The sequence below is a fragment of the Eutrigla gurnardus genome (assembly GCF_963514095.1).
Source record: "Eutrigla gurnardus genome assembly, chromosome: 21".
In the NCBI taxonomy this organism is placed as follows: Eukaryota; Metazoa; Chordata; class Actinopteri; order Perciformes; family Triglidae; genus Eutrigla; species Eutrigla gurnardus.
The window spans coordinates 11,738,824-11,759,646 of NC_139932.1; the positions used below are offsets into that span (position 1 = coordinate 11,738,824).

General features: G+C 43.9%; 1 protein-coding gene across 5 annotated transcripts in view; it reads right to left on the reverse strand.

Moving 5' to 3' along the window:
- Window positions 1–6,779: 6,779 nt before the first annotated feature.
- The window catches only part of wnk1b (WNK lysine deficient protein kinase 1b), a 72,830-nt gene continuing 58,786 nt past the window's right edge, over window positions 6,780–20,823 (reverse strand). For 3 of the 5 annotated variants that reach the window (XM_084039294.1, XM_084039296.1, XM_084039295.1), the window contains 16 exons: window positions 20,468–20,787; window positions 20,318–20,385; window positions 19,944–20,000; window positions 19,076–19,159; window positions 18,962–18,998; window positions 18,807–18,883; window positions 18,389–18,682; window positions 18,000–18,271; window positions 17,597–17,672; window positions 17,383–17,509; window positions 16,715–16,912; window positions 16,267–16,359; window positions 14,164–14,205; window positions 12,481–12,653; window positions 12,145–12,201; window positions 6,780–11,817 (listed from right to left, as the gene is read on the reverse strand). In XM_084039294.1, the coding sequence (XP_083895420.1) occupies window positions 11,374–11,817; window positions 12,145–12,201; window positions 12,481–12,653; window positions 14,164–14,205; window positions 16,267–16,359; window positions 16,715–16,912; window positions 17,383–17,509; window positions 17,597–17,672; window positions 18,000–18,271; window positions 18,389–18,682; window positions 18,807–18,883; window positions 18,962–18,998; window positions 19,076–19,159; window positions 19,944–20,000; window positions 20,318–20,385; window positions 20,468–20,787 (2,419 nt within the window). In that variant the 3' untranslated portion in view covers window positions 6,780–11,373. The remainder of the gene's footprint in view (window positions 11,818–12,144; window positions 12,202–12,480; window positions 12,654–14,163; window positions 14,206–16,266; window positions 16,360–16,714; window positions 16,913–17,382; window positions 17,510–17,596; window positions 17,673–17,999; window positions 18,272–18,388; window positions 18,683–18,806; window positions 18,884–18,961; window positions 18,999–19,075; window positions 19,160–19,943; window positions 20,001–20,317; window positions 20,386–20,467; window positions 20,788–20,823) is intronic. The other 2 variants (XM_084039293.1, XM_084039297.1) reach the window with 2 other exon arrangements.

Consider the following 20,823-nt stretch of genomic DNA (forward strand, 5'->3'; position numbering starts at 1 on the left):
CCAGAGAGAGAGAGAGATAGAGAGAGAGAGAGAGAGAGAGAGAGAGAGAGAGAGAGAGAGAGAGAGAGAGAGGGGGGGGGGGAGGAAGTGAGAAACGTGAGGCAGAGAGAGAGAGAGAGAGAGAGAGAGAGAGAGAGAGAGAGAAGTTCTTCTTCTTCTTCTTCTTCTTCTTCTTCTTCTTCTTCTTCTTCTTCTTCTTCTTCTTCTTCTTCTTCTTCTTCTTGCCTCAACAGTTCTGGTAGGAAATCTGATTTTATGATCCCCATATTTGATTTGGCGTAGGCGACAGTGCTAACCACTTCATCACCGCACCGTGTGATTAAAACAATATTAATGTTATGTGTATCTATGTCTGTAAACAAAGAGAAAGACGCAGTACCACAATGTCAAGGTGGATTTGTGGCAGGTATTGAACCACAGCTGCTACCGCGGCTAAAATACAGTAAGAAAGAGAGAAAGAGTCTCTTCCTAAATTCAGACTCCAGCCTGGATGTGACTTTTTGAGTGCAGATTAGAAGCAGCTTCGTCAGCAGTTTGGGAAACATCGGGACTCTTTGTTGTCAGCAGATTAGACTCCCACCATGTTTAATTCATGGAGAAATAATTTTATAGGCAGACCAATACAACAGCAGCCCACTCACAACACTGGACATTACACTGAGTGCTTTTCCTGCCAGGGGAGGAGGCCACTCAGCAGCTACACAGCCTTCTGTGTGTGTGTGTGTGTGTGTGTGTGTGTGTGTGTGTGTGTGTGTGTGTGTGAGAGAGAGAGAGCGAGAGAGAGAGAGAGAGAGAGAGAGAGAGAGAGAGAGAGAGAGCCAAAACTTGCATTTTTAGGTTTCATCAACTTTACACGGCACATTATGTGCAGATCACTGCAATAACCACAGAGCTCAGCAGACAAACTGCACCCTGTCTGCAGACCTGCGTTTGCAATTACTGATAGTGCACACACACACACACACACACACACACACACACACACACACACACACACACACACAGACACGTGGGTAATAAGGAACAGGTTTGTAATAGCAAAGTCTACAGGTCAAGGCAAGATTTTATCTTGAAATTTCTAAGGACCATAAAACAACCCCCCCCCCCCCCCCCCCCCCCCCCCCCCCCCCACACACACACACACGAGCACCTGGAAAACTACAGCTCACCCCCAGAGTTCACTAACCACTTAACGTTATATAAATAGTGTTACTAACATCTCTGTTTGGCACGTAGACACTGAATACATGCTCACAAAAACACCATCACTTCCAGTATTTGATCCAGAATGGCACACGGCATACCATAATAATAATAAATCAGTTTCTAGACTCTAATGATGGCTGCACGGTGGTGTAGTGGGTAGCACTCTCGCCTCACAGCAAGAGGGTCCTGGGTTCGATTCCCGGGTCGGCCCGGGTTCCTTCTGTGTGGAGTTTGTATGTTCTCCCCGTGTAAGCGTGGGTTCTCTCCGGGTTCTCCGGCTTCCTCCCACAGTCCAAAGACATGCAGGATGGGGATAGGTTAATTGGTGACTCTAAATTGCCCGTAGGTGTGAATGTGAGAGTGAATGGTTGTTTGTCTCTACATGTCTCCCTGTGATAGACTGGCGTCCTGTCCAGGGTGTACCCTGCCTTCGCCCAATGACAGCTGGGATTGGCTCCAGCCCCCCCGCGACCCTAAATACAGGATAAGCGGTAGAAAATGGATGGATGGACTCTAATGATGTGTGTGTGTGTGTGTGTGTGTGTGTGTGTGTGTGTGTGTGTGTGTGTGTGTGTGTGTGTGTGTGTGTGTGTGTGTGTGTGTGTGTGTGTGTGTGTGTGTGTGTGTGTGTGTGTGTGTGTGTGTGTGTGTGTGTGTGTAATCGTCCTGCAGTAAATGAGTGATGTGAGGTTTTTCTTGCAGTTAACAAGTAAGCTCATATCAGGATGAGTTGCTCTCACACACACCGTTTTTCCTCTTCATTTCCTCTCCGACACACACACACACACACACACACACACTTCACTCTCTAAAAACTTTAGTTTCTGATGATTTCACATAAAGAGAGCTTCCTTCCTGGTAAACGCTGTCATGGCAAAAGTACAAATTGAAGAATTGTTCTCTATTAGAAACCACACTTACTGTAGTTTGACACTGTGACACCGTTTTTGCAACAGGCCCTTTTAACAGCAGCCATTTTCACATGTAGTTGGAGGGTAAGGACAGATGTGACTGATGAAATGATTTATGGTACCGTTCTCTTTGGCGTCACAGCCATTCCGGTGGTCCAGCATGCACGACACCAAGGTCCCGCCCCCCTGACTGGCCCCGTTGATGCCATCCTTTTCCACCGAGCGAGGGCAAAGTGTCTGTTGATGGCTGGTCTGTGTAGAGATACACAGTATTTGTTTGTGTTCAGCTGCACTCCATCTCCTCCGCTCTATTTAAACACACACACACACACACACACACACACATGGTCGCATTAGGGCCGACACAAACAAACACACCGGGTCAGGAGCACATGTGGACAGGAAATGCTTCTACCCCAGAATGTACTGAAATACGCAGACGGACTGGTGTAGCATTTAAAAATGTTATTCTGTGTAAACAGACGAGGGGGAGGGAAGGAACCGGCAGCAGGAGCCCGGAGTGACTCAGGAGCCCGCATGGCCTGGGCCAACCCTGCAGCCTCTGCTTACACGGCTACTTGATTACACTAAACAAGGCGAGGTTGCAACATCACCTCTGCTGCTTAGGAGAGGGATCGGTTTGTTTCCTTAAAGTGAATCCAACTGCAAACATTCAGCTCCTTGCTTTACTTTTCTGTGTTTTACGTAGAAACACAGACTTGCCACTGATCGCACACCAAATATTTTCAAAATAAAACGCACCTAAATAACATCTCAGTCACTTTTAATTTAGAAAAAAAGATACAAAGTCGTTCCTCAAACCACCGCCGGTGCTGCCGAGGAACCGCTGAGCAAATGTCAGCACTAACCTGTATTTGACTAGATCACAGGTGTTCCACTCCAGTAGCCTTTGGGTCCCCACTGGTCAAAGGCCAGCTGCAGTTAAAGGTTGAATGCCTCATTCAAGGGCAGCTGAAGGTAGCGGCAACAAATATATCATCGAGTTAATAAATGAGTAAGGAGACAAAAGAGGGGTGACACACATGTAAATGTATTTACCCACAAAAGACAAAAAAAATCCAAACCCACATGCTGATTTTTCTCTGAATAAAAAATGAATTCCATGACTTGGGGAAAACACCAGAAGAGATCAAGAGGATTCTCACCTTTCCAAGTAATGAGGGTACAAATACATTAAAATATATCTATATACAAGGAATTGGTTATCAGATGATCAACTTAATTTACCCCAAATGGAAGCTTATGTAAATGAAATATATGGATTGGAAATCAAGTATCTTTTTTTCTTCTGCTCCCTGACTAAATTATTGATAAAACAGCAAAAAAAAAAAAAAAAACTTGTAGTATAATAATGAAAGAAAAAGGTCTTGATGTCAAAGGTCAAAATCACGTTAATGTATATTAAAATATATCAAAATCGAACATGACTTTTGGGGAATATATGGTTCTATATTTCTATTTTCAGATCATTTTAAAGCCACAAATACACAAACTATCAGCCAGACACTTGATTCTAAATCGTGAGGATGATCTTGTTAGGGACAAGAAATACAAGCGTGAACACTGTTTAGTAAACAGGTTCTGTTTGTTGCAGTGACTTGTCGTTTCCACATGGCTGCAGCACGTCTTCGTTAACCTGCAGGATGTACACACACACACACACACACACACACACATTAAGGCCCATATGGAAACTCTCAGTCAGCTAAAAAGGTTATGTAACAGGTATTTATTTATGTTTATATATTAGAAATACAAATAAGCGTGTGATAATATCAATATTTCTCACTATTTCACAGCGGAGATGTTTAGAAGTGGCACATATCACGGGAGACTATTTGGACTCTTACATTATGTGTGTGTATTATTGATAAAGAGTGACGTATCATCGTTGAATTCAACGACTTAAAGACCGCATTACCCATAACCACCGTCTCAAAGGCTGTTTCTCACCTCGTAGCACGGATTAACCAGTATGCGTTTATCTTCCATGTGTGTCTTTTTCATCCGATACTGTGAGACAGTCTAACCCTGTGAAAAGTGTGGTTTCAAAGCTGACAGTGACCACTTCCTGTTTCACGCTGTCAAACAAGCCAGCAGAGTTGGACCCGGTTGCAGTGTGGTGACAAAAGTAATGGTGTGAAGATACGCAGGCCGACTAGTTACCTGTGATCTGGGTGGCAGATAGGTCACTTCTTTTCAAAATGCTTACGAGACAAGTGAGAAAAAAATAGTATTTTCAGATTCACGATGTTCATATTGATGGAAATGCTGTTCTGTATGAAATATCCATATTGGATGATTGCATTGGAAGTGGATACAGAGAAATAATTCTTGTATAATTCCAGTGTGATTCTCACTGTGTGGCTACAAAATTGCTATGACTTGCTGATGATCATGAATACAAGATCCAACTTAAAAATTTCACTTTGACATTTTCTAAATACTCTGAATGTCGAGATAAAAGGTTCTTCTGTGCATGTTTGGATGCATGGAAACAGTTTCTACAGCTTGTAATATTTACATAAAGAGAAGCATGTAAGTGGCTGTTCCTTCTGTCTCCCACACACATAGCATCTGAAGACCCCCCCCTCCCCCATCTTCACTCCCCTCCCTCTCTTTCTCTCTCAGATAGTGCTTTCATGTCATGCAGCCACAGAAAGAAAAGGCCAAAAGGAGGACTAGGACTCCATACTTACATACTTGTATATCTGATACAATAATGGTATTTTGAGTCATTGATCTACTTTTCATTGTGAGCAAACTTTTTTTTCATTTTCAGATGAAAAATCTACTTTTCAGTGCTCCCTTGTGGACAGATTGTGTAATAACATTGTTTGACAGTTTAGGAGGATCTACAAAAAAAGTATTCTTACGTCTCCTCAGGTTGCATGTTAGTCCTTCAATACAGAACTGTCTGTTCCTTTAGTGCCCCATTAGGTGCTCAGTGGTGCTTGCACTGACTTTTACTTACGGTTATCCACCTTCAGCTGTACGCTGGGTCAACCTTGTCCTCAGTGAAGGTTAACTCCTAAAAATCACTCGGCCAAACAGGAGCCTAAATATCGGTGGTTTCCTGCAAGTTTGGAAAAAGGAATACATGAATCAAGCATCATCCCTGGTTGTAGTGTAAACATACCAGCGTGTGGTGGGTGTTGCATTTATCTATATATGTATTTGGCTTGTACACAAGCTGAAAGAAGCCATCTATATTATGTGGGAGGTCTGTGTTTAAAGGGTAATGTGAGACCTATGAGTTTATGGTGTAAACAGTTTACGTGTCTGTGTGAAGTTTGGTTTCACCTCATATTTTATCTCTATATCCTCAACGATCTAATCTTAATAGAACAGGAAAAAGCCTTTATAATAATAATAATAATAATAATAATAATAATAATAATAATAATAATAATAATAATAATAATAATAATAATAAAGCATTAATAGAGAAGCACTAAACTTGAGAAATCTCACCTCTACATCTTGTGTGAGTTCACCTTTAAATCCTGCACTTTGCTGGTTCACAGTCCATTGAAAACCAATCCCTACACTGCAAAGAATTAGATTTTTAGGGAAACATTGTGTTTCATAAAGGCTGATTAAGTTGATTAAATATCTATTTTTGGACAAGTAAATGCCTCAAAGTAATACAAGAAAACATCAGAACAAATACACTTATATTTACTGAAGCACTAAGATATAAGATATCTTCCTCCAAGTTGAAAGGTCTCAATACACATTCAAATTCCAATCCCAGAAGTGCACGATTATTTTTGCAGTGTAGAGTATTCATAACACAGCAGGAAAACTCCATGATGGAAAATATTGTTATAATATACCGGTAAGTTTTATTTTCCTTCCTCTGGCCTCTTTCTCCGGACTGAGAGTGTTATTTTCACTGTCGCCATGGTGACGGATAATAAGCACAGATTCACGCCTCACAATGAGCCGTTTCCTGATTGGCCCTGAAGCAAGAGGTGTGTGTGTGTGTGTGTGTGTGTGTGTGCATGTGTGTGTGTGTGTGTGTGTGCGTGTATATATACAGTAAATCCTGCAGGTTAACAAAGATGTGCTGCAGCCATGTGGAAAAGACAAGTCACTGCAACAAACAGAACCTTTCTGTCTGTTTTTAATATTAGCGTCTAATTATTGGGGCAAAAATTGCTGACAAAACATGTAAAAGTCTCGTGTTTACTTTACATTTTGTTTTAATGCCATGTTATGACCGATGAAAAGCAAATTTGTTGAAATATAAATGAATAATTAAGGCATTATTGCCAATAATTCTTGACTAATAACATTTTCCAACTGAATACTGATTATAAACTGCTGTCAATATGATGAACTTAATATTTGTTGACTTTTCAACCATTTGGTACAGGCTTATAATAATAACTACTAAAAGTAAACTCATTAATACCCATTAAATGTTCACGTGAAAAGTCTTTAAAGTCCAGAAACACTAACAGTAGAGCGTAACTCACAGAGGAAGGTAATAAAACTTTATCAGTACTGCTCATATAGACGGTCCATCTGTTCACTGTGACCCCTAATGTATTGGATGTTAAAACAGAAACAACAGAGAGACATTACGCTATTTAATTCCTATTCTCACATTGATTTAAAGTCCAATCACTCCACTTCATTTAAACAACTTTTATTTATTAAGTTTTTACAAATAAAGTAACAAATTTCATTGTATTGTAGCGCAAAGCGCAAAGTTTTCTTTTAATATGAAGCTTGAACACTCTATACTTAGTGCAAAACATACCGTTAAAGGCTGCCGATGACTCCCTACATGTATTTTTTTGTTTTTTCTTTCATTCGTCCATCCATGTTTTTTTTTTTTGTAATCCAACCACTTTGTACAATGTCAAACACGATACAGAAAAATGAAACCACTGAATTAAGTTAGGTGCCGCTACAGACATTAAAACCGCTGATGAGTGAGTAAAATAAAAAAAAAACATGAGAGCATCAGAGAAAACCAGAAACATAATCGAAAAAAAACAAAAAATGTCAGTAACAGTCAGAGAAACTGTTGCTGTACTTGAAACTCGACATCATTCGACAGGAGCAAGCTACATGAAACAGCAACTAGATGCACTGAGTCAGTCTGGTGTGTTTGTCGGTGCACTGAAAGGCATCTTGTTTTAACATGTGGGCACTTCTACAGTAACAAAGCAGAAAAGGTAAGCGAGCCCTGAACAGGCGAAGAGGAACTGAGTCTACTGCTACACTGTATGTGTGCCACCAGAGAAGAATCCTACCTTTTCACTTAAACTTCACAATAAGAGTGGCCGCGGTGGAGAACTCTCAAGACTTTCACAGTAAGAGTCCTCCTACCAAAACTCATTCACAATAATTGCACCCACTGTTTTTTTTTTTATTCCTAGAGCTTTAAAAGAAAAAAAGTAACTGTCAAGCCAAACTGTGACCTCAGAGCTCGACAGCATACTGTAACTTTAAATAATATTGCATTGTAGCCGCTGCACATTAGGCATTTCTTTCATCGTAACCAGTCGAGACGCAGCAGAACGCCATCAAACCTCGACTGTCGAAATAATTTGAGGCTCAAAGCGATTGTAAAGTGAAACTCCAGGATGTTACCTGGCAACCAAAACAGCTCCAGTGAATAAAAGCAGTAAAAAAAACAACAACTTTTAATTCTTTAAGTCTGATGTTTTCCACTCCACCGACAAAAAGCCAAATGGCATCATTGAACATGATGACCAGAACTAAAGCAAAGTGGCTCAATGATTATTCACAGCTTCAACCAAACTTGCCTAGTAGTAAAACTGTCGCACTATTATTCATGAGAATTGGAAAAATATATGTAAAAAAAAAAACAAACAAGCAAAAGCCATGTGTTTTGTTTGTACAAAGTAATCTTTTCCTGTTTTTATGCGACTCCAGAACGCCTATTCTCAGCAAAAAAAAAAAAAAAAAACGACAAAAAAGATGTTTTCAGTGAATGAAAGTTTGTACCAGTTTCACTTGAAATGAAAAGAGAGAAAAAAAAAGGACAGGGTGTCAAAGGCCTTGAATCTAAAACCGCCACTATCACTTCCATTATTTCAACCACCATCATCACTACCAGTACAACCATCACAAACCACCGCTGTGCTCACAGTCATTCCAGCCACCACCACCAGCAACGTGATGCTCAAATCTCTCGCTTGGTTCACACAGATCTCAGTGATACAACCTGTCGAAGCCCAACCCTGCCGCTCCAGAAACACAGTGGGAATATGGAGAACAATATTCATACCTTTTGCAGGACTTGCTTTTTTGTTGCCCGATAGCAGCAATTCCCAACCAAATCTGTTAAAAAGACAGGAGAGTGCCGCTGGCCTCGTAAAATGATGTTTTTTTAATTTTAGAAAGGTGCCATCGTCTTTCCTAATCTGAAAACATTAATGATAGAAGAGCAGAGACGGGTTGGGAGTGACGATGAAAATACCGCTTAATTCTAAAATTTGGACAGTTTTGGTTATTTCACAAGAGATTCTTTGTTTCTCTGCAGCACCGGTCAGCAACCTTTGAACCCGACAGTTGGTGGCTTGTTTGGTCAACTTTAATCCAGAGTCATTGGCCAATCTTGTCTTTTACCCCTCCTTTGGTTTCATTTGGTAAAAACACAACCCAATACTACACTAGAGATACGTGAACTGTAGTCCGCTGCATCGGTGCGTCCTCCGGGCCCACGCCTCTAAAATAGAGTGCTCCAAGCTTCAAACACAATCTTAAATACAACTCCCTCCTTAAAACCGGGGGGAAAAAAAACATTCCCACTCCCTTTTCCCTCAATATCTTCATTTAAAACCCTGAAAAAAAACAAAATGGCACTGATAAACTCTCACATTCTCTCCCGTCTTTCATCACGTTGGCGGTAACGCACGGCAACCGACTTCAAACGGCGGCCGTTTTTCACTCCGAAGTGGTCGATCAGAGTCGGTCAATTCATCTTTCTATCAAAGTCAAAGAGCTACGTCGGGGAAAAAGCACACTCGATTAGTCGGAATCGAAGAGAATCAACCGCAAACCGGCTATAGCGCACACAGTAGCAGCTAACGGCGGGCATTATTACTGCATCCACTAACCAGTCGTCACCACTGACGTCAAAGTGACACCCCGCCCTCCCACCCCCACCCAAAAACTCTCCAACGCATGCTGTGAAGTGTGCTTCCTTTAACCCCTCGACCCCTAACGAAACAAGCAACAGGAAGGATGCAAGGCACTATAAGTCCCTCCGGCGTTCACCGGAGGCTCTAGGGGAAGGTCACGGGGAAGCAAAAAATAAAATGACAGACTTGTTTTTGTTTTTTTCAAGTACATAAAAATGGACACCATTGGTTTATACATTCACATTCATCTAACAAAACCAGGGGGAAAGGGAAGAGGAGGGCTATTTAAAGTGTCTGATATATAAGTACTGTATTAAGAAAAAAAATAGCTAGCATGACTTTATTATCTAGATATCGACTATCCTGCCGTTCACTCCGCTTCGTCTCTATAATCGGGGCTCGGGGGTCCGTTTCCACTTTCAATCCGATCAGTTATGAACTGAAACTGCAGTTGGTTAGTTGTCGGTAAGGCATTTGTTTCAGGGCGTGTCCTCAGTAACTGGAGTACGAGGACCGTTATTGAAAAGATGTGTCAATTCTCACGTTTTGATAGGAATCCATTTGCTGAGAGCAGTGAAAAAAAGTTCAGTTTGCTTTTTTTTTTTTCCTTAAATTTGCGATATTTCACCCTAAAACTAACGTCGTCCGAACAACATTCGCTAATAATAAACAACAATAATCACAGTGTTTCCACATCGTACACCGATGTGCGCGTATAACGGGTCCATCGACAGAACACATTTTTGTTTCTTTTTGTCTTTTTAAATAGAATAATCATTTAACAACAACAATGTACATCGCAATCAGTTTCCAACACAAAAAATGTTTGAAAGCAACCCAATGATGTCACTCAGAACCGAGGCATTAGTCTGTGAATCTGTGTGTTTAAATGGCTGCCGCGCCTCCCACCATGTGTGTGTGTGTGTGTGTATTTACATGAGTGTGTGTGTGCGTGTTTGTGTGTGTCAGATCGCCAGCCGGGGGAGGGGAGGGGGGGGGGGGGCAGCAAGCAAAACAAACCCAACAGAATAAAACAACAAAATGGAATCATCATGGCTGACATACTAAAAAATAAACAGAGACACAAACTGTACAGGGACTCTGATATTATTCTGATTACAAGGCCACTTTTTCACGCTGAGCTTCTCGTGTTTGGGCTCCCTCTCCTCTAAAAAGGTTTCTGCTGTTATTGCTTTGGATGGCAACGGAGAGGCGGGGGAGAGAGGGATGGAGGGAGAGGGCGGAGTCGTGATGGCGAAGAGGCGTCTTCTTCGTCCACCTTTCTTCCCTCCGTCTCCATCTGCTTGAATGGTTCGTCCCAACGAGACACAGAAGGTAACGGAGGAGTCGAACCCCCGCCTGGTGCTCCGGGTCGTCTCAATGCGGGGTTTTTTCATTTGTTCTGTTTCTTTTGTGCTTTTTGAATTTTGTTTTTTACCCAAATGAATACTGAAGAAAAACACTTCCTCCCTTCTGCTCTCATCTGTGTGCATTGCTTGATGTTGACACAATACAGACCACCTGAATGTGCCACCTCTTAATAGTGCGAATGGATTTTCTGTATCATATTTGGAAAAACCGCATTCATATCTCCTTTGAGAGCTTGCCAATTTTTAAAGATGCTAAATGTTTGAGATCTTTTAAGCATTAGAAGCTATGAAGAGGTGCTGGTTTTGTTAAAGCTGGCCACCACATTCCTCCTCCTGCATGTAACATCTGCCCTCTCACCACAATGAGTTTAGAGCATGAAATGGAACAACTGTGACGAAAGCCACAAGTGAGTATTACACGATACCTCACACACAAACAGTTATTAACATCAATCCCACACCCCGTCAGCAACCTCTTTGGCCTTTTAACATTGCACTCGTGAGACTTTTCCTTTGTCTTTTTGAGCGTTTGGCAGCCGAACACAGCAGAGAGGAGAGATTACGTGACTGCATGGGACAGCTTTTTTTCTTTACTCCTCTTGAACAGGTCAGCTTTTGTCATTTCAAACGCATCCTCTCCAGTCCATCAAGCCCGTAACACTCTGTCTCCACAGCAGTCCAGTCCAGTCCAGTCCAGTCCAGTCGGGCTGTGAGTCAAACCAGCCCTCACGCCCAGCCCTACGTGTTCCTCAGGTTGGGTCTTCCTGGGTTGCTGACTGACTTCTGGAGTGAGTTGGTCAGATGGAAAGCCTGGAGCGGCCCCTGCCCGGGAATCTGGCCCTGCCCACCCACCGCCGTGGTGTAGGGGCCCAGGGGCTGGGAGGTGCTGACCAGTAGAGGCCCAGGCTGTGCTGCGGCCTGGTGCGGGGTCGACAGGCCGTGAGCTGGACCAGACCATTGTGCGCTGTAGGCTGCGGTGGGGGTGTAGTGGATGAACTGGGCCGGTTGGGGTTGAGGTGCGGCGGCGGCGGAGGCGGGGGGGTGGCACAGGGAGCCCTTGCGGGCGGCCAGAGAGGTAGCAGTGGTGGAGTTTGTGGGGAGGTGGGCCGAGCCTCCGATGCTGCTGGGACACAGCTGGCTGGGAGCAGAGTACTTCCTGCCCAGACTGGCTGACTGGATAACCTGGAGGGGCGGAGATTTAACATGAGGAAACACTTCAACTTCTTCATTAATCACATGTTGTTTATTTTAATGGCCTTTCAGGAAAAACTATCAGACGGACCAAGATTTTACATCCCCAGGATTTATTGTTCTGGCAAAGCAGAGGGGTGAAGTGTTAAAATCTACTGACAACACCTTTATTACTTTAGTTAATGTGGAACATTTGAATAGTACACTGTAGTCTGATGTGTCCATCCAAGTTAATGGGAAGTTGGAAGTCACCAAAGAGGTCATTATTATCTTTTGGTTCCCCCATAACAGATTAATGTATTATGATGTCAAACTAACCTCGTAGCTATGTCCCTGTGCTGGGGCCTGCTGCAGCTGTTTGGCACTCCTCTTCCCCTGAAAAAGAGTTGAACATTTAGTTACTCACCAGCACATTACTTGATTAAACACACAAATGCATCAGACAAAAATATTATTCTCTAAGCCTCAAGGATCAATAAATAAAGACAAAGGAATGTGACCTAAACAAAATGCTTCCGGAACGATGGAGGTTTGTTTACTAAACACTGGGCTAAAAACAGGAACTGGTCAGTCATTGCTGGAGGAACGTTATCTGTGTGAAAATGAACTTCTGCTGCAGTAAGATGCATAAAAAAAAAAAAAACGGAAGCAAACCTGTGAGAGGTTCATGGCATCTCGGGCCCAGTTGTCCACCAGTTTGTGGAGGTCATCGGTGAACGTTCCTTTCCTCTGGTGGGGGGCTGACATGTTGGGGGGAAGACACTGAGAACCCCCCTGGCTCTGACCCAGACCACCTGAACCACTCACTACATTGGTGCTATTAGTCCCTGTGGGGGGGAGGCAGAGAGAGGGAGAGAGAGGGAGGGAGGAGAAGAAAAGCAAAGGGTGTGAGATGAAGCAGAAAACCATAATTGATGTAATCTGAATGAATGAGAATGCACTTCCTGGTTTTTAGGGAACGTCAGCATGTCGACATGGTCGTTATATTGTTTAGTGACAATGAAAGAAATGATGATGACAGACGGGAACATGAGAAAAAACTGATGACACTAGAGCGCCATTCCTAAACACAAAGCTGAGCCTGTTTCAGAATATTTCATATTCAAATATTGCGTTCTCTCAAGAGTCCCGTTGCTGCGGATTAGTCAAGATGCTCCAACACGAAAGAAGCGGTGCTGAGCCAGGCCTGCTGACGGTCTGCTGTTATCTACTGTTTGACCACTGGATGGCACTCAAGCTCTGCAGCAGCTGGTGTGCTTTTTAGCCACAGATGTTAGCAAACACTGCAAACTGGCCGGGGTGTCTGCATGTAAGTGCTGATCTATTGTCGCGTGTGGCCTCTGTTCAAGTTAAAATGAGCTATTATGTGATATCATAATAAGAGCATGTTCCAAGACCGCCAGGAGCAATCAGTACACGCTGAGAGGTGATCATAAAATACTTCAGCTCTTTGCTACGCACTCTGCTGGTTTCAGATATTGTCACAGGATTTTTTTCAGAATAAAAGGCTTCATTTCGTTCAAATGTGGACGTCCCATAATACAGACACATACCAAATATGGTACGTTCCCCCCCTCAAATATACAATTTTAACATATCATTTAACGTTTAATTTCTAACATATCCTACAAGTGAAAGAAAACATCAGGATAAATAGGATTCCAGTTATTTTACTGTCATGTTTACCACAAACTAATTCCATAAAGTTTCTTTATCATCGTTGCTTTACTGAGCGTTAAATCCAGATTATATTTCACATAATGCAGGGATTAGGCAGTCAAATCTAATCATACAGTTGTTCTGACAGAAACAGGCACGTCATGCTAAATAAAATGGAGGGGAAAAAAAAACAATGAGAAGACGCTGAGTCATGACTGACTGCAGCAGCATGGAGTTCTGGGAAATGCAGTCAAGACCACAAGTCATGACGAGGGAGGAGAGGAGAGGGAGGGATCGCACAGCTGGGGGTGTGCTTTAGCGAACAGCTGTTCAGGTGTGCCCGTGTGTGTGTGTGTGTGTGTGTGTGTGTGTGTGTGTGTGTGAACTTGCAGGTTGCATGCATTATCAGGTTGAATCTGTGGCAGCTGCTCAATTCAGTTATTTCAGGCCTCAAACTGGATGTTCTCTGATCCTCCCTAATCAAAAACGTCCAAATTAAAAATGGAACGTTTCCGGAGGCTGAAATTACTGAATGGAAATGATCTCAATATCTGGCTGAGGATCAAAGTTGAAATCTAAAAGGACGTTAGAGAGCGGGAGGAAGCGTGGGAGAGCAAGTGCAAGGATGGAAGAGGGCGTCGATGGAGGGAGGAAAAGACCAAAAAGAGAGATAATTACTACAGAGCTGGTTGCAGGGGCAGACTTTTTTCACCATCTTCCCTGTGCGGCCGGAAGACAACGATTGGAGGATTGGGAGAGAGTCAGAGTTAGACCCACGCCCACAACACCCGACAACCAAACAACATCCCAGTACCATTATTTCAACTCGAAACACGTCGGGGTTCAGTTGCCCAATAACATCTTTACACTGGGATCAGTAACTGTCACAGTAGATGCTTTTGTTTATTTTGTAACCAAAGGATAAAACTTGTGTTTAACAGAAAACCAAAGTAAGTATTCGCACACTGTCTCAAAGTTGTACTGTGATGTGAAGATGCTTCTGGGTAACCCAACCCCCCGGGTCTGATGTGATTCTGAGTCCTCTCCACAGCTCACAGGGCCTTACCAGAACTGGGTCTTAGATTTGGATTCATATGCATCAAAGTATCCTCTTTCAGGACCTCTGATGTGGTCAGCCATTTAAATAGAATGAATACATTAACTGAATGCTAATGTTACATCACGTTCTTCCTAAGCTGCCTGTTTACGAACAACAACAGGTTATGATCAATAAGACCCAGGTCTGCCTCTCTCCCCTCCTGGCTGTGCAGTGACGGGGAACAGGTGAGGGAGAGAGGGGGTGAGGGGGTGAGGGAGAGAGGGGGTGAGGGGGTGAGGGACGGGGAGTGAGGGGGTGGACTCAGGAAGGGAGATAGAGGGCTTGAGCTGCAGAGGGTTCAGAAGCATTCATTTACATCTCTACACGAGGCACAACACATTTAACAAACACTACACATTATGGTTTGAGGAAAAGAATGTCGGAATCACAGAAAAATACAAATAAATATAGACCGATGCACAGAACACAACTGTGCTTAAAAAAAGAATAATAAGTCACTGCAATTAATCAAGTTTAATCAGAAAGAATTATTAAATCTCCTACAGAAATCTCAAGTCATCGGGTCTCCACTTGTCTTTCCTTATTACTCTGCTTGTTTTCACAGAAACAAAGGTTACAAATGGAAGATGTGAGGATTTGAAAGTCAGAATGACGCAGAGAAAACTGTATCATTTATCTCTTAATCGGTGGGACTAGAGATGAAATGTATGTAATGCTATTTATCATGAACTTAAAGCATATTTAACAGTTAATAGCTTGCCATGGAGCATTAGCTACTTGGTGCATTTTATGTGCATTTTCTAATCCATAACCTTTATTTATTTGGTTGCACCGTAAACAGATTGCTCTTCTGTTGTATTAATGACAAAGTAGTTGCTCAAAGAGATGTCTGCTGCTGGGTTTCGCCAAATCAACCTGGACGGAAATTAAAATAGCAGTGCAATTCGTCGACAGCCTATTACAAGCGTTACTTTCAGACGGTTAACACTTTGCTCCGTCCTTTTCGATCAATCGCAAAGCTATTATTTTACTTTCGGCGATGCCGTTCTTCCCGGCAGCCTATAGTGCACAAGGTTGGCATTGAGTGTGAGGTTAAGGGATGGCTTGTCAAGGACGGTTATGTCAAAGAAAAAAAAGAATACTGAGAGAGAGTGGAAGGAAGAAGTAAGCGGAGACGATGGGAAGTGCTGGGATGTAAGACTATATTTGTCATTAATTAACTCTGTGTCCTGCAGCAAGCTCTTATCTCTAATTGTCCCTTTTCCTTCTGTAGCTTAAAGTGTGTTTTTATTTTTCTTGCGGCTGTGCCAGTAAATTGCACTTAAGGGAGCAACAGTGTGCAGGCTTTCCTTTATGTTTTTATTGACGTCTTCTATTGGTGCATCACATGCATCTAACATCCAACATCCATCATTTCTTCTATCCCTAAAAGAAATGTTTACCGACATAGACGATGTGAATGTTTAGAAGGTTATTACGTGATAAATGTTAATGTTAATACTTATAAGTCATAATTTCTGCCTGTTTTTTTTGGAGACACCAGTTTTCTGCAGGACACTGGTGATAACGGAAGCAGAGGGTCTTCCTCCATCAAAGGAAGAAACCCACAGGAAGACAGGGCGACCGTGACTTGACAGATATAGGTGTAAACCAATAAGAACCAAAGGCAGTAAGGAAGACGGGTAAAAAAGAGAAGAGCAAAGAAATAAAGCGTTACACACAAAGAGCCAAGCAGGGCGTACTCAGAAAGCGCGTCCTCCTGCCGCCAGGCTTGAAGGCCAAACGCTCCGAACCCCAGCTGAACTTTACGCAGCCTGAAGAGAGGGAGGAGGGAAGAGGTGAAGAACCAGAGAAGGAGAGCGCACAGAAGAGGAGGAGAGACGCAGAGGAAGGGAGAGGGAGAGAGAGAAGAGACAGAGACAGACAGGACAAAAGGTTCAGATGAGAGGGAAGGAGAGAGACACAGGTGAAGGAAATACAGGTAGAACGAAACAGTCAGTTGGCCATCACACAGCTTTACACACAGAGAGAGAAAGATAGAAAACGATTGTGTTGTGAAGTGAGTGAAGACAACCTGACTTCATGCATGTGTGTGTGCAAAGTATTTATTGTGTTGTGGGGGAGGCAACCGAGGCTCTAGACTGGATTTCACAAAAGCGGCGTGCCTACCTGGGGTGGGAGCACACAGGCTGGGCACGGAGAGCGCCGCATCGCTGGTGTAGGCCGAACACAGGTTGTTACTGGAGGGAGAGGGTTTGAGCGGCTGGGCCAGAGTGCCGCTGCTGGAGTCGGCTAATCCCCCCGGGACTAACAGAGCCAGCTGGCCGGGGTACATGGTGGGGACGCTCTGGGCGGATAAAGTGCTGCCTGGAGATAGCGATGGCGAGGCATAGGCAGGGGCGACACACCGCAGAGAGCCCAGAGACACACAAAGATATTGGCCAGATAAGACACAATCGTCACCGAAGACAACGACAGAGACGACTCCCCCGACACACGCACACAAACACGCAAGCACGCGGACAGAGACGGACGGAGAGAGCAGTCAGAAATGTTTAAGCTCGGAGTCTGCACCAGTGTTCACCAGCATGCACGTGTAACCAAGCACACACAACACACACACACACACACACACACACATATGCATGCATAGACACAGAGACAGTGTAACGTTAGGGTGGAGGTTTTTGAAATCCTAGCTGTAGTGTAGGATTCAACATTTAAACACATCATTTCTCACCTTCCTCTGGTCGTATCTAGCTATGATATCTCTGGTTTAATTGGTCCAGGTTTTGGTGAGTGTCATTTCATTAGTATTTAAAAAAAAAAAAGTCTACCTGGCTGTGGACTCTTGCTGCTGTGAGTGGAGCTGGTTCTGGACGATTTGGAGGATTTGCTTTTGGTAGGTCGTCTCCTTCTGCCAGTCAGGCCTATAACAGGAGGGAGCACTGCAGCCGGGGGAACCTGCACCAACACCAAAGGAAGAATGGTTGCTACACACTCAATAAGATGCAGTTTGTGTCTGGAACAGATGTAACCAAGGTCAGTTACCTTCCCCAGCCTGGTAAAGAGACTGTCTATTTCCTCCTTCTGTCGGGAGTGCAGGGCCTGAATCTCACGCATGTGCCTGGTGGTGGAAAGAGGGAATGAAACAGAAAGAAAGAGACAATTAGGCCGGATGAGTGGAGGGCCAAGTGTTCTAAGAAGAGCAGAACATCCCCGTTCATGAAAAGAGGAAGAGAGACAGAAGGAAAGTGGGTGGTTAACCTCATTCTTGAGGGTGAGGAGAAAAGAGAAGCAGAGCACAGCCTTCTATTTTTGGGGACACGGAAATAGAAGGCAGAAGAGAGCAAGATGTAGTTTACAGCAGTTCATCTTAATAAAGAAGAGGTGAGAGAGGGGAGAAATGTCTTTCCTATGAGATGTTTTTGGAAGAGAGGATGGGAGAACTTACTTTTCTCTGAGGTGGCTGACTTCCACTTTGAAGTCTTCATCCTCAAATTCGGAGTCGTTGTCGCTGCTGATGTAGGAGTTGTTGAAGGAGTTGTTGTTCAGACTCGGCAGCGAGGCTTTGTGAGCGGAGTCTGGACTCAGCATCTGCCCAGGATGACTGGGTCCGTTAGCAGCCTGGGCAGAAGGTGGAGGGGTCCGCCTGGACTCGAGGATCTGCTCCTGGGCACGACTGACTGAGAATCTCCCGACACGGGCCTCTGGGTTGGTGGTAACCTGAAATTATAGAACAAAATATTGGATATATATGAAGGAATGGAAGCTTTTTGTTAGTTTATACACGTAGCAAAGTAACCCTTCGCCAATTACGGCAAGATCGAAAACAGGAAATACCTGGAAGCGTCCGATGGTCGTGGTGGGCTTCGGAGAGGGGCACGGTGAGGTGAGGGGGGAGGGGTGGTGGGACCCTCCCGGAGGCCGTTGGGGGAGTCCATCCACGACATCTCCTCCTTGTCCTCCTGCCCCCTTCAGAGGAGACGAGGAGCCTTTGTGCAGTGTGTTCTCCGGGCTGGAGAGGCTGGAGGAGGACGAGGAGGACGAAGACGAGGAGGAGGAGGAGGATGAGGTGGAGGAAGATTCAGTGCAGGCCGGGCGTTTGACAGGAGAAGCTTCAGTGGCCAACGAGACCTGATTGGCGAGAGGAGACACGCAGGATTACTAAGCTATATAAGCTTATATATACACAAAAAAAACTATAATTGACAAATTCAGGACACTTTATTTCTAATGAAGCTTAAAAGGGAAATATTACCTGAAATCTTCCCAGTTTAATTCCACCTGAAGGAGGACCAGAGGAGGACCCAGTCGCTTCCTCCAGAGAGAAGGGGACTGAAAGACAGATGTTGCACATATTAGAAATCGCAGATATACAGAGAGAGAGATAGATTAATAGATTTATATACATACTTGGTTGTCCCGCTGAAGGTACGCCGCTGTGTGAAGCCTGTGGATAGCAGGGAGTCAGTACTGAGCGGCGTCACTGAATGAGAACAGTACATCAGTGTGTGTTTGAGTGTTTACCTGTGTGTGTGTGCTGACGGGAACGGTCTCTGGGCTCAGCGCTCTTCTCAACTGAGCATCCAGGTCCTCCAGAGGCTGCTGGGACTGGAAACAGACACATGCACTTTTAGACGCACACAAACACACACACAGGTTTGGCCACTGAAGTTGACAATACAGCCAAAAGCACACATGTCCCAGGGCAGGAGCATAATACACACACACACTCACAGGTAAAGTGATGTAGAAGGCATGCAAAGCATTCTATTCCCCTGAGAATTTTATCTTCAATTAAAAAATAAGTCATTAAAATGAAAATCCCTTGTGACCTTCATCGGCAGCAGGATTATCTTAATCAAACGGGACATGCCTCGCCCATGTGAGTTACGCAACGGACAAGGAGTGATTTTCGGTGACTTGGCAGGTCAAATTTTTCATATAAGAGCTCCACGTCACATCTCCCTGTTATTCAGCGGGTTACATGGACGGCTATTCTTAGACCTGCAGCATTCACAGCCACAACAAAGCAGTCTGGGAACTAGAATCAGTTCAATGTCTCCTTGAAGTACCAGGTACCTCAGCCTGTTTGTCCCCTTTGTCTCCACGTCTGTCCAACTTTCCACGTCTCATTTTATTTGTTTCTCTTCACCAGCTTCTCTCCGATCCTACTTTATGTGATGCAATGTCTGAGTTGTGTCTCCTTTCAGGTTTCACAAGCTTACATATTCACAATATTCGCTATGATCTGATGTCTGTTTGCACAGCAGAAGCACCATTTATACACAACAGATATGGCATTGGTCATCATAATAACTAGAAGCTCAGTATGCATAGAGTGTTGCATTGGAAATACAACTCTAAAGATGAGCAAAAAACAAAAACAAAACACCTGTATTAGACAAGGCCCAGGGAAGGATGGCAGGAGTTCTGAAGGAGGAGAACTGGCCTAATCCCAGAGAAAGAGAGGTGATGGAAAGACAGAGTGGGAGAAATGAGAGAGAAAATATTTGGAGAGGAGGTTATAAGAATAGTGTTCGTTGGAGGAATGTTGCATGCTGGATGAGTCGTAAGGAAAGGGAGTAGAAACATCTTTCAACACCAAGAATTTCTCAAAATTAAACACATTTACACATTTTATCTTAACTTTTAAAAGGAATAGTGTCTTTCAAAAACACCAACCACAAAATGTAGTAAATAAAACAATGAATGATGCTGTAACAATATGACAATAACTAGTATTGCTTGGTAAACTGGCTTGCTCACCGATGCCCTGGACAAAGGGGTTTTGGATGGAGTGGTCTGGCCAAAGGATGAAGCAGGGACTGCAGAAACTGAAATCATAAAGTGAGTAAACGGGATGATTAAAACACAGGTTAACTGAAACTACACACGTAAACACATTCATCTACATACCAGTCGCTGACGGGGTGGTGATAGGTGTTCCAGGGCCCTGCATCGGAACAGGTGACCCCAGCGACAAGCTGGTGGGGGGCTGAGGAGGATTGGCTGGCTGGCTGGAGCCAGGCGTGGTGACTGATGCGTTGGAGGTAGAGCAGGGGCCCATTGGGGACGAGGTACCTGCCACAGGGGCTCCAGAGGCGGGGTCGGCAGCCGGATTGTCTCCCTGGGCGGATGGCACCCCTCCACCGAGATCCATGAAGAGAGACCGCAGCTTCTTCTCCAGAGCTTGGATGTCGTCCGGTTTGCCTTGGGACTCGGTGAAAGCTTCACACCTGACGCACCAATGAAGGTTTTACAATTCTGCTCAA